General features: G+C 38.5%; 1 protein-coding gene across 1 annotated transcript in view; it reads left to right on the forward strand.

The window, feature by feature from the left end:
• Positions 1 to 13,743, forward strand: part of Carnmt1 (carnosine N-methyltransferase 1) — a 31,175-nt gene that overhangs the window by 14,790 nt on the left and 2,642 nt on the right. The window contains exons 4-7 of the mRNA XM_050159084.1: positions 3,703 to 3,843; positions 4,909 to 5,087; positions 6,238 to 6,351; positions 12,851 to 12,954. Coding sequence (XP_050015041.1) covers positions 3,703 to 3,843; positions 4,909 to 5,087; positions 6,238 to 6,351; positions 12,851 to 12,954 — 538 coding nt within the window. The remainder of the gene's footprint in view (positions 1 to 3,702; positions 3,844 to 4,908; positions 5,088 to 6,237; positions 6,352 to 12,850; positions 12,955 to 13,743) is intronic.

Consider the following 13,743-nt stretch of genomic DNA (forward strand, 5'->3'; position numbering starts at 1 on the left):
AAGGGATTTATTAGCTTAAGGGAATCTATTTTAAAAGAGAAAATGGAGGAAATATAGAGTGCAATTATATAGATAGAGTGAAGAACATTTTCTCTATTCTCAAAGCCTTCTTGACTGAAAACAGGTATGTCTTTTAGACTTCACTCAAATCAAATTTCAAATGTTCATAATTCTAGAATAATACCCCAGTGATAAAACTGTCTAAGATTAAGAAAAGAAAATGACATAAATTGGTATAAAAGGAATATGACAATCTCACAAGAAAATTCAAATCTAAAAAAAAATCTATGTTAAGAAGTCATTTTTCATATAGTTTATTAAAAATTTGAAAATTAGGGAGCAGTGAAGCTGTGAAGAAACATTTTTCTTGTGAAAGAAAAAAAATTAGTAAAAATTTTATGGAGGACAATTTGGTGGTGCTTATCATGTTTATTAAAAATCTTTCTTAGAGTTCAATTTTGTTGAATCTGATTTGCGGATATACTTCTATATGTGCAAACTATTCTAATAATAATAATACCAACTATTAGAAGTAATGTAGTTGCCTGTAATTTATTTATTTTTGTTTTTCCCAGACAGGGTTTCTCTGTGTAGCCCTGGCTGTCCTTGTCCTGGTATAGTGTTTTAATACTTTGTTTATATAGGCCACCATTAAGAATTTATGTAAATATGCAGGTTCTAAATACAAGGTCCATAAGTAATTTTAAATGCTTTGAAGTAGTGGAAACGGGTGAAGTCAATAAACTAAATTTCCAGAATATTTCTACCACCAGGGGTCAGCCAAGTATCACTCTGCTGATACCAAAAAACAAAGTACAGTGTGTTAGAGTTTGCTAATTTGTAAAGGAGAAATAATACAGTTAAATAAAGCTCTGTCAAGAGTATTTATTGTTGGTAAATAACCAGTCTGCTTGTGTGTTTAGTTTTGTCCTAGTAGGTCCTCCTCTTCTTCACGCCTGTCTTGAATGAACTGCTGAGGTTCCCCTCATGTGTCAGGAGTTGCATTTGTTGTAAATGCACCTTACTAACTTGGTCAACTTGCTACTTTTTTGCTGAGAATCTCAAGCAGGCAACCCACATTTTAGATATCTGTCTGTTCCTGGTTTTTCAAGTTTTAAAACCACCATATCTGTTTTAAGTTTGTTTCTTTTCTCCATAAGAACAAGGAATGCTCGAGACTTCTTAAAGATTCATATCAGCATGTATAGCTTTGGGGGAAACATCTAGCTAATATTACACATTTAGGAAAACCTTGCCATTTCCCCCATTCCTTGTTTGGCTCTTGATCAATCATATTTTAATTCTACTAAATTTGTTCTAAGACCCTTTGAAAATACCTTGTTTGTCATAATATGAATAGTTTGAAGATCTTCAATAGTGTTTGCTAATTTGTGAGGCAGGGTCTTGATATATTCTGTATTTTGTTTTTTTTTTTTTAATACTTATTTATTATGTATACAATATTCTGTCTGTGTGTATGCCTGCAGGCCAGAAGAGGGCACCAGACCCCATTACAGATGGTTGTGAGCCACCATGTGGTTGCTGGGAATTGAACTCAGGAACTTTGGAAGAGCAGGCAATGCTCTTAACCTCTGAGCCATCTCTCCAGCCCCATATTCTGTATTTTGTGTCTTAGTGCCTTTTAATAGCAATATACACACTTAAAATGATTCCTTTTGGCACAAAGTTCATGGTTCTGGTTATAAAGCTAATATTTCATAAGTTACTAAATTGTTGTTGTTGAATTTTGTTTGTTTCTTTAAAGACACAGTTTTCATTGTGTAGACCTGGCTGGCTTGGAATTCATTACGTAGCCAAGGATGGCCTCAAATTCACAATGATCTGCCTGCCTCTGTCTTCTGAGTCCTGGAACTGAAGGTGTGTGCCCATTCCTGACAGATGTATTATTCAAACATGTGTTCCATAAATTGATACAGAAAATGAAATTACCGCGAGCTAATTCCTTTGGGACTACATTTGTAGACTGAATTTTCAAGTTCCCGTAAGTTGTTTGTGTATGTGTACGTGCGTGTGTGTGTGTACACATGCATGTGGATGGAGGCCAGAGGTAACTTTGATGTCTTTCTCAGTTGTTCTTCATCTTATTTTTTTTTTTTAGATAGGATCTCTCATTGAACCTGAGCTCACTGATTGAGCTAGAAAGCCCTGGAGATCCTCTTGTCTCTACCTCCCTCGTGCCAGGACTATGAGGTTTTTAGAGATGCAGTTCAAGTCTGCAGGCTTGCATGGCCAGCATTTTACTGACTGAGCCATTTCCGTGGCCCCCAGTTTCTGTTTTTCTGTTGTTTTAAAATGGAATGTGCAAAGATTGCCCTATAGAACACAATGCTAATTAAAAAAAAAGCCCTGTTGATCTTTGAGAGTGCACACCTCAGGGAACAGGTAGTAAGATTTGAATGGTTTGAAATAGAATTGAAAGAGAACCAAATTTTGGAAGTGTAATAGTTAAATTCCTTTTTTATAGACAATGCCAACTGGTTACACACATTTTCCTTTAGCTTCCTATACAAATGTCATTTTTCCTCTCATTAAAAGAAAAGTTGTGTGTGTGACTGCATGTACGCTTGTGTACACCAGTGCACATGTGGACATCAGGGGATTAACGCAAAAGAGTTGGTCCTCTCCTTCTACTGTGTTGTTCCTAGGGATTGAACTTGGATTGTCAGTCTTGGTCACAGCTGCTTTTACCCACCGAGCCATCTTGATAACGCTAGAATTTGAGTTGCTAGGGTTCCTGAGAAAAGTTCCCTGCTCCCTACCTTTTTTTTTCTAAAGCTTATTGCCGTGTGCAGGTAGACTAGCAGACCTTCGAGAAAAGGAGCATGTAACGGCAGTGTGATGGGATAAATAGGTCTCTGGTCTGTTGTGGGATATTCGTCATGAGTGCTTGCCCAGAAGTCCTTATCAGGGGAGCTGTGGCAGGGAGGTCATGAGTTTGAGGCCAGTCTGGGGCTACTTAATGAAATCCTTTTGAGAAGAAGGCAGTTAGTTACCCATTTTCTCCAAGAGAATATCCCATCCCTCTACTTCTCGCTTCTGGGGGAAGAAGTAAGGGCAGTGGAAACAGAGTCCTATTTTGTCTCTCAAGCTACTCTGGAGAGAACAGTGAGGGCCAGGCTAGTCTCAAACTCAGTGGCCATCCTTTGAACCTCCCAACTCTGGAATTACAGGTATGAGCTACTGTGCCCAGAACTTCTGCCCTTTCATTTTTGTACCTGAGATCCATCAAATCTGAGACTTTATACATTAACATCTAAATATAGTTAATTTATTTGTTTCTGTAAATCATTGTGTTGTATGAACTTTAAAGTGTTCTCCACCTCATGATGAAGTTCAGATGTCCCATATGTAATTCAGGGATCACTTTGGGATGATTTATCTTCCCCAAAATAAGAATGGCTATAAATCATTAGATACAATGTGATTCAATTTTTTTTTTCTGAGAAGTATTTGGGGGGTCAGATAAAATTCTCACTTGATAATGCAATGATTCCTTCTATATCTTACTTTTATTGACATTTAGAAATACTTCAATTTAAGAAGTCAAGACTCTGAGTAAGCTTGTTCTTATTGAATAATTCAGTAAATTTTTAGTTGTTAATATGGATTTTGTCTTTTTTTCTTTCTAATTTTTTTTTTCCTCTTTGAGGGGCAGGATATAATTGCCTTGTTTCATTGCAGGGATCCTTCTAAAGTAAATATTCTGGTACCTGGTGCTGGACTAGGAAGATTGGCCTGGGAAATAGCTATGCTAGGTTATGCTTGTCAAGGAAATGAATGGAGTTTTTTTATGCTCTTTTCTTCCAACTTTGTACTCAACAGGTATTTAATTTACTTTTTGCTGGAAATAGTAACTTCTCAAAGTTAAATTGCTTTACCAATTTTTAAACAATTTTGAATTAGAAGAAAAGTATGTAGTACTTGACTGCTATAGATCATACTTACAGTAAATTAATAATGTTTATACCAATTGCCACTGGAGCCAGGGTTAATTAGCTAGCAGTGTTGACACGGGGCAAGCAACAGCTATTTAGAAAGTGATTTGGCAGTTCATGAAATTAAAACAGTTTCTCTGTAGACTCTTTAGTTGTAATTATGATATAGAAAAGGGTTTTTTTTTCTCATTTTTTAAAAGGTCTTTTTACCTTTTGTTTCTTGGTGAAGAGTTTATGGCAGCAATTGTAACTGTTTTCCCTAACTGACTTCCGTAAGTGGCCATACATGCTTACTGCATCTGGAATGAGGTCTGAAAACTGCTGGGTCCTCTACCAGAAGGTAGCAGACAAGAGTGATTATTGAAAGTCACAGGTGCAGCATGTTAGAGACAGAGAGCTAGTCCCCTGGCTCAGTAGCACACTATAGTGACATATTCGGCTCCTCAGTACATTGCTGTGTTGTTGCTGGTGAGGTGGGGGAAAAGGTTACATACAAAATGGTAAAAATAGGTAACAAGACGAGTTTCCTTGCTTTTACTCAAGGTTTAGGTTCAAGAATACATTTTTGCTGGGTGTGGTGGCACAGGCCTCTAATCTCAGCTTTTGTGGGGTGGAAACAGGAGGATCAAGAATTCAATGCCATCCTTAGTTACACAGTGAGTTCAAGGCCAGGCTGGGTACATAAGACCCTGTCTCAAAAACCAACGAAATTTTAACAATTTTTTTTTATTAATTCGAATGAATAGCACATGTGAATCTCTGAGTTTCTTTTAATCCATGGTTGGTCATTTCATGTATACACACCTTCAATACCAGTGTAGTGTGGATTGGCACTTTTCAAGTCTAATTAGTTTCATGCAAAAAACTTCAGTTGATATTTTAATGCTTAAAGTAGATTCTTTTTTTGGTAAAATGTGTAGTTAACATTGAACCTTATGTTCATATTTTACAGATGTTCTGAAATTAACAAATATAAACTTTATCCCTGGATCCATCAGTTTAGCAATAATCGGAGATCAGCTGATCAAATTCGACCCATTTTTTTCCCTGATGTTGACCCCCACAGTCTTCCTCCAGGATCTAACTTTTCAATGACAGCAGGAGACTTTCAGGAGATTTACTCAGAATGCAGTAAGTTCAAAGCAGTGCTTAAAGTTCTTATCTGTTATTCTAAACAGTGACCCAGTGTTATAACCATTTGTTTTGATGCCAGAATATAAGGTATGCAATGTCAGTGACATTTTCAAGGTCATGTAAAAGGCAGTGACAGGAAATGTAAAGAAATATATGTACATTCAAAAGATGTTGACTTGGGGCTGGAGTGATGGCTCAGGGGTAGGAGCACTGCCTGCTGTTCCAAAGGTCCTGAGTTCAATTTCCAGCAACCATATGGTGGCTCACCATTAGTAATGAGATCTGGTGTCCTCTTCTGGCCTGTAGGCACACATGCAGGCAGAGCACTATATATAATAAATCTTAAAAATAAAAAGAGATGTTGACTCTGATAATAAAAGAGTCCAAATGTATAGTAATTGCAGTAAGATGGAAATAAATAGTGGGAATGGAGCTTTCTAATGAGGCTGTGACTTGATGGACAGAGATGAGTAGTTGAAAGAATAAGGTCATCGGGGACTGCAGCAGGATTAGATTGGCAAGGAAAGAAATTTTATGGGTGATATGTCTTAAAAAGTAGGTTAGCTTCAGTTGTAGAAGGTATCAGGTTGGAAGTTAGATTTCAGTCTGACAGGTTATTAAAGACATTGGAGGGAGGCAGGAATGGAAAGGGAAAGAGTATGAACTGGCAGTAGCAGGAAGAAAGAAAACAGAATTCTGAGCAATAGCAAGAGTATCCTTTCAACATGGATCTATTTGCCACCTGTTAAATGCCAAGTACATTCTTAGACATCGAAAACATAACAGTTAGCAGGACAGAGGCCTTAGCCACAAGGGGAAAACATAACAGCAGGACAGAGGTTTAGTTACGAGCATCACGGAATAAACATAGTAAAACTAAAGGCTACAGTTGAGTGTAGATGCTGACCAACTCTTTCACGGTGTCACTTGGTAGTATGTGTTGATGTGTTAATAACAAGTGGTTTCCAAATTGACTACTGTATCTACTACGCTATAATCATGTTGATTATAGTGTTGATCAGAAGAGTATAGTGTCTGTATCCCTTCAGCTAAATGAAATATTAGTACTCTGCAAGAGTTAGTTGGCAGGTATGGGGGGAAAGAAAAAAAAAATAACAGATGCAATGGTCTGATTTCTGTTGATTAGATACCTGGGACTGTATTGCCACCTGTTTCTTCATAGACACAGCTCACAATGTAATTGATTATATTGATACAATATGGAGAATACTCAAACCAGGTGGAATTTGGATAAACCTCGGTAAGTGCTTTAATGTTCATTAATATTTTACACATCAGTCTGAGGATTAGAGTTTTTCCCCATTTGGTAGTGGCACAGTACCAGATGCTTGTGAACATTGTAATTATGTTGTATTATCTGTTAGGACCACGTCCAAGTGGCTGATAACCTCCTGAAAGCAGGGGCAATCCAAGCATTGGGATGATCCTCTTAGATCATCAGCACATACTAAGTTCAGTCTGCTGCTTCATCTCGGTCCCTTGTCATCTTCCCCTGCTCCATGCAGGTGGTGGCGTTTCATTCCATTAAGAGGAGAGTGTTTTCAGAGACTGAAGCAGCAAGCATGGGTCTGCACCAGGGCCTCCGCATATATGTTACAGCTTGATGTTGTTGTGAGACTCTTTTCTCCTATTGGGTGTTTTGTGCAGCCTCCATATGAGGGCTTTCACCTTGTCTTACTATATCTTATTTAGTCCTGTCTGGCTGTCATGTCTTGGGGACCTTCTCTTTTCTGGAGAGGAAATGGAGGGAGAGTGGATCTGGGGGACACAGGAGGTGTGGGGGACCTAGGGGGAGTGGAGGGAGGGAAAATGGTTGGGATGTATTGTATGAGAGAAGGATCACACAAAAACAGAATGTTTTTATTGTTTTTAATCTTTAAAGGAAGGACTTTACCTCCATCGTGGAATTCTCCTCCCAGTAGATAAAATAGTTTTTCTAACTATCATGAGTTTAAGAAGCAATAGAAATACGATTTTATACATGCAAAAATATCTTGTACTTTGAGCCTGTTGCTTGGTACTAAAATATAATTATGAGTATGCCTCGTTCCTTTATCAAGAATTAAAAGGTAATTGCCTATTTTCTCCTCTAAAAGGTAGAGGGAGTATAGTTCATTTAAGTTTGCATGTCTTCCTTAAGTGTGATGTGTGCCCTATGTTCAGAGTTAACCACGCTTAGAATATGAGACTTTCATGATAATTCTACCAAAGAAAAGGGCATACATAAAGACCTAGTTTATTGCTGAGGTTCTGACAGTTGTACTGTATATTGATTTTATTTTTACTAGAAATTTTTTCATCAGGACCAAGACTAGAAGTAGTAAATCTTCCCACTTTCTCTTCAGAATTTTGTAAGATTAGATGAGAACAGCTGTAAAATGCAGTCATCATAAGAATCAAATAGCTCTCTGGGCGGTGATGGCACGAGCCTTTAATCCCAGCACTGGGGAGGCAGAGACAGGTGGATCTCTGTGAGTTCAGGGCCAGTCTGGTCTACAAGAGTTAGTTCTAGGACAGACCCCAAAGCTACAGAGAAACCCTGTTCTCGACCCCCCCCCCAAAAAAAAGGACTCATATCTTTTTTTATTAATTTTTTTTTCCGTATCTTAAACCTTAGAAGTTTAAAAGAAAATGCTTTGGGAAAGTTGGCCCAAGGAATGACTTAAGGATACTGCTGAGAACCTGTGTGTTGTGATTTAGGCGCTGTTATAAATACTGTCAATTCATAGCAGCCCTATCCTGTTTTGTAGTCCTGGAGGATTAAAGTAGGACGTTGTACATCTAAGACAGGTTCTCTTTCCACTGAGCTCCATCCTCAGCCTCTCAGAGCAGCCCTAATGAAAAGGCGCTATATACTAACAGTGGAAGAAAATGAGACCTGCTTTGATAACTAGCAGAAAGGTCCCGGGCCTACTTGTGGCAAGAGGCAGGCTCATACTCTGACACTGCCAGTTTGTGCTCAGTGTTAACATGATCCTATATATACATAATTGAAGGGAAAGGAAAGGAGACATGAAAGAATGAGAAGGAGGAAGATGTGGCTGTGTCTGCTGTCTCTCTGTATGTGTGTATATGTACATGTGTGTAGGTATGTGTATGTATTTGCATATGTGTATATGTGTGAATGTATGTGTGTATGTATGTATACTGAGCTATGATACAGTTTGTTGTCCTTCTGAGGTACTTGATTTGACTGATACAAGTAACTTTGTATATGAACACTTGTTTTATTGATACTTTTTAAAGTTATATAACAAGTGCCTGATATATATAACAAAGTTGGCCCTTCTAAGTGTGTGTGTGGGGGGGGCTGTTCTCTAAAACTAGTTATGCTACAGTTGTGTTTTGTGTCGTGGACAGTAGAAGTCATGGAACAGGTACTTACAAGAGGACAGGTAGACTTTCTAGTCATCTAGACACAAGGTTTCAAAACAATCTGAGGAATTATAATTAAAAAAACACCTACCTTATCTTAATACTTCATAAATAGAATACTTTGCATGTATAAATTAAAAGATATTACAAATAATAATCAGGGCTGGAAAAATGGCTCTGCATGCATACTTTTCTTGCAGAGGACCAGAATTCATTGCCCAGCACTCACATCAGGTGGCTCACCTGTAACCCCAGTGAGCTCCAGATGCCCCAGCTTCCACAGACACCAGTACTCATGCTCACATACGCACACATATACATATAATTAAAAGCAAAATCTTTAGAAATAATAGAATCTAGTTTTCCCTACATATTGGTGTTTTATGGAAATTGTTAGTGTTTTTTACTTTACGTACCATGTGCTGGCTCTTTACTTCGTTCTTGCCACCTGGTTGCATAGTTTCCCCTATTGGTTTTAATTCTCTGTCAGTATTTTTGATTCAAATAATGCTCTTGTGTTCCAAGCCAGTTTTGTCTTTCATGGACTAAAAAAAGTCTAGATGTCTCAAGATGATTCTGGTGCCTCCCTGATATCTTTCTATTCTCTAATCTGTTCAAACTATCTCAGCAAACAAACATTGCAAGAATGTGTTTGATCTTTTGATTAAGTTGGGCTGCTAAAACAATGCCTAACAGATTGGATAAACAGCAGGCATTTATTTTGTCATAGTTCTGGAGATGGGATTCCAAGGATGAGGTGTCAGCGTGGTTGATGTCCGGAGAAGGCTGTCTTGTGTTGCAGTGTTGTGTTGATTGCACATAGCTGCTGTCCCAGTTAGGATTACTACTGCTATGATGAAACGCTATGACCAAAAGCAAATAGACAAAAAAAAAAAAAAAAGGTTTATTTAGCTTTACATTTCCATAGTGCTTTTCATCATTGGAGGAAGTCAGGACAGCAACTCAAGCAGGGCAGGAACCTGGAGGCTGATGCAGAGGTCATGGAGGGTGCTGCTTACTGGCTTCTGCCTCCTAAGTTGCTCAGTCTACTTTCTTATAGAATCCAGGACCACCAGCTCAGGGATGACACCACCCACCATGGGTGCCCCCTCCCCCATCAATCATTAATTAAGAAAATGCCTTACTACAGTGGTTCTCCACTGTCCTAATGATGCTAAACCATATATGTAATACTTCATACTGTGCATCAAGGAAAGCCTGCAAGGAGATTCAGTATATTTTTCATTGAGAGTGAATGGATTAGAGATGGTTTTGTTTTCTTTTGGTGCTGTTTCATGTTGCCTTAACTTTCTATTATGAACTTACTGTATATATTTTATGATCAAGGAAAATATATCTTTGTTCTTTCTCAATATGAAGAGAGATGATAATTGAAAAATTAGCTGGAACTGCTGTTTGGGTTTCTATAAGTCCAGTCTCCCCCTTTTCAGAATATCGTATAAACAGAACCAGACAGTGTAGTGTTTTATGTATCCGGCTTCCATTGTCTGGCATGATGCTTTTGAGTCTCATTTAGGTTGCTATGTAACCCATGTGTTGTTCTCTTTTACTTTTGAGTGATACATCACTGGATGGATGGGTGACATTTTGTTATCAGTTCTCAGTGGATGGACATTTGATTTATTGCCAGACTGCTGGATAGGAATAAAGTTGCTATTGACACTTGGCACAAAATCTTAAGTGTGGCTGTAAGATTTCATTTCTCTTGGGTTAACACCTAGTAAAGAAATTTCATATATAATGAGTGGGCAGCAGATTTTGCAAGAAACTACTGACCTGTTTTCCAGAGTAGCAGTACCATGGCTTCTCATCCCAATAAGGTTTTGAGACAGTACTCCTCCTGTAATTGTGAGTGAAAATCTATACAGATCTCTCTGAACTTGAAAGTCTAAATTGCTCTAAAATGTTGATATGCCAAGTGACAGAGTTCATACATGATTTCCTCTGACAGATGATAGGCAGTATGTTTGTGCACTAAAACTACTGTGCAAAATTAGTTTTAGAGTTTAGAGTTATAACTTACTGGTTAGAACCTTCCTATAAGCAAAGCCCTTGGTAGTCCAGGACTGTCCAAACAAACTATCAGGCTACGCAATTAAGTATGTATGAAACTAGTTTTGTGGTTAGACTCAGTCCCATCCTCTGCCTCCTTTTGTATATGTAAATATTCTAAAATATCAAACACCTGTACTCAAGCACTTCAGCTAAGAGACCTTCCTTCTGTAACTCTTGGCAGTTTGAACCACGTCAGTAAAAATAGTTGTTGACTCAAGAAAGGTCTTTGTGTAAGGGAAGGTCTGAAATATGTGGAGATGTCTGTCACAGCACAGTTTATAACAAAAGACTACAGAAAGTATTCACACCACAGTCACCGTCTTTGATTGGTAATGTTATAAACACTTAAAGTTATACAATCAACATTTACTAGTTAGTCATTTTGGTAGACTTAAAAGAAACGTAAAGACTTCTTTGGGCTGGTGAGATGGTTATGTGGATGGGAGTGCTTGCTATGCAAGCATGAGGACCTGTTTTGATTCCTAGCATCCACATACAAAGGCAGGTATGTAGCCTGGAGTCCTAGCTTAGAGGTTACTAGCACGTGCTACTCTTGCAGTGGATCAGAGTACTGTTCCCAGACCCGTGTTTCATGGCTCACAACAGCCTGTATGTAACTCAAGCACGGGGTGAATCTGATGCCTTCTTCAGGCCTCTGCAGGTATCTGTATGAATGTGGCATATACTCAACACAGACACATCCACATAAATAGAATAAAAATAAATCTTATAAAATGAAGAGCCAGATGTTGCCATGAGCATTCCTAAACCTCAGCACTGTTGAAGATAGAGATAAGAGGATCACTGAGGCTTGCTGGCCACCACCATACATGGTCTTGGGTTCAGTGAGAAAGCGTGTCTCAAAGAAATAGGGTGGGGGAATGATAGAGAAGGATAGCCAGTGTCATCCTCTGACCTTTGTGTGCACACATATGCATATACTTCACATTCATCTGTATATATTGCTTGATATTTAGTCTGCAAACTAGAGAGTGCTGATACTTACCTGAAGGTAGTGTGAGCTATAAGACTGCAGTAAAAGAGTTTTAAAATTTTACTATGAAGGACTTATTCTAGCTTACAGATTATAGTCAACCGTGCAGGGAATCAAGGCTGGAGCGTGAAGCAAAAACACAGGAATTCTTCCTGTGTTGCTTTCTCTGGTGTAGTCTACTTTTCTTACACACCCTGGCCCACCTGTCTAAGGATGGTGGTGCCCACTGTGGACTGGGCTCAGTCCACATCAGTAGCAACATGTGACTTGCTGGGTGAGTGTATACCTATAAAACTGTATTTTCAGATTCTCTTAAAACAATAGAGCAAGGGGGTTATTGAGATGTTTCAGTGGTTTAGAGAACTTTCTGCTCTTGCAGAGGGCCCAGGTTTAGTACCAGCACCCACATGGTGGTTTCTCACAACCTTTTGTAACTCTGGTAACCAGGAAGTCCTGTTGCATCTTCTGACCTCCATGTGGTATATACACATACTTGCAGGCAAAACATTCATGCACATAAAAAAGTAGAACAGGAGCAGATGTAAAATAAGCTTTGAAGACTATAAAGATTGCTCTGAGGCTCTGCCTTCTGTAAAAGGGCTTTGATATAGTTTAGGACTGATCAGATGGCCAGAAATTGTCTCAGTAAGAGTAGGCTTTTAAGGAAGAGCCACTGTTATTTTGAAGAGTGTGCTAACATATAAATTATATTCATGGTCATCTCTTCTAGTGGTTTAGGTAGGGTAAAAACAGAAGAGGGTGCAGCATGACTAGATTCCTAGCATTTAGAGGCTGAGGTAAAAGGATCTGGTGTTCAAGGCCTCCTGAGCTATTTTGAAAAAGCCTACCTCTAAGGATGAAAATGTTTACCCACAGGATGACAGGATGGCGAAGCCGCTTAGGAGCAGAAACTGTCTCACTTGTTACTTTTTCTCCCTTGCTTTTTTCTTCCTATTCTTTTCCTTTCCGTTCTTTTCTTTTTTCCTTTCCTTCCTTCTTAGTATGTTGTCTGAGGAGTGTAAATAGAGCTAACTTGTATGTAGGATTTATGATTAACTCAAAGGTAAAGACAAGACTGAGTAATCTGAGAATACAATTGTGATAAGATGTTTTTTTTTGGCTGAAACTGATGCGTTCATGTTCAGAAGTTTGGATAACTGTCCTCAGCAAATGCAGTGGATCTTTTCACTTTGACCTCATTTCCTACTCAACTATTTTGTCTGGAATTCACTGTACAAAGCTGTTAGTGCGTGCTTATGTTCATGTAACTCATTCATAGTTTCTCACACCATAGGTCCTCTACTGTACCATTTTGAAAATCTGGCAAATGAACTTTCTATAGAATTGAGCTATGAGGATATCAAAAATGTTGTTCTGCAGTATGGATTCCAGCTGGAGGTAAGCATGGAAAGACACTGCCAGTGTTGAACTTGAAAAGCCTTTAAACAGGAATATAGGTGTTACAGCAGTTACTAATTTTACTTTTTCTCACCCAGGTAGAAAGGTATTATTACATAGCTCTCTGAATTGTAAAGATTTGGGACAATATGTATATAAAGGAAAAACTTAGTTCCTGATGAAATAGACCTTCAATATTGAATGGTAGCTGATAATGGCCAGGCTTTCACTGACAGGCTCTGGAGAAGGCAGATATCAAAAAAACAGTTCTTTCTATCTTATTTTATACTGCCTGGCCTTCTCTCAGCCACCCCATATTAAATAAAACTTTATGGTACTTTGGCTATTGCACTCATTTACAAAATAATAGATTTATTCTTAAGAATAAAGGGGAAGAGACAGAAATCTTTAATAAATAAATAAATATAAAAAAAAGAATAAAGAGAAGCAATGCATTTATGCACTTTGTAGTTGACTTCCTGAATTTGATGCCATTCTTAACTACCTATTAGCAGTGTGGTGATGAACTTACATAACCTGTTACTTTGTATGTGGGATTATGAATGCTACCAGTCTTATTGGGGGAGGGGTAATTGGTTTGTTTGGTTTGGTTTTGGTTTTTCGACACAGGGTTTTTCTGTAGCTTTGGTGGCTGTCCTGGAACTAGCTCTTGTAGACCAGGCTGTCCTCGAACTCACAAAGATCTGGCTGCCTCTGCCTCCCGAGTGCTGGGATTAAAGGCGTGTGCCACCACCGCCAGGCGGTGGAGGGAGGGGGACGGGGGTATTG

Source organism: Alexandromys fortis, unplaced genomic scaffold, assembly GCF_014885135.2.
Source record: "Alexandromys fortis isolate MF-2015 unplaced genomic scaffold, M_Fortis_MF-2015_v1.1 scaffold_10, whole genome shotgun sequence".
NCBI lineage: Eukaryota > Metazoa > Chordata > Mammalia > Rodentia > Cricetidae > Alexandromys > Alexandromys fortis.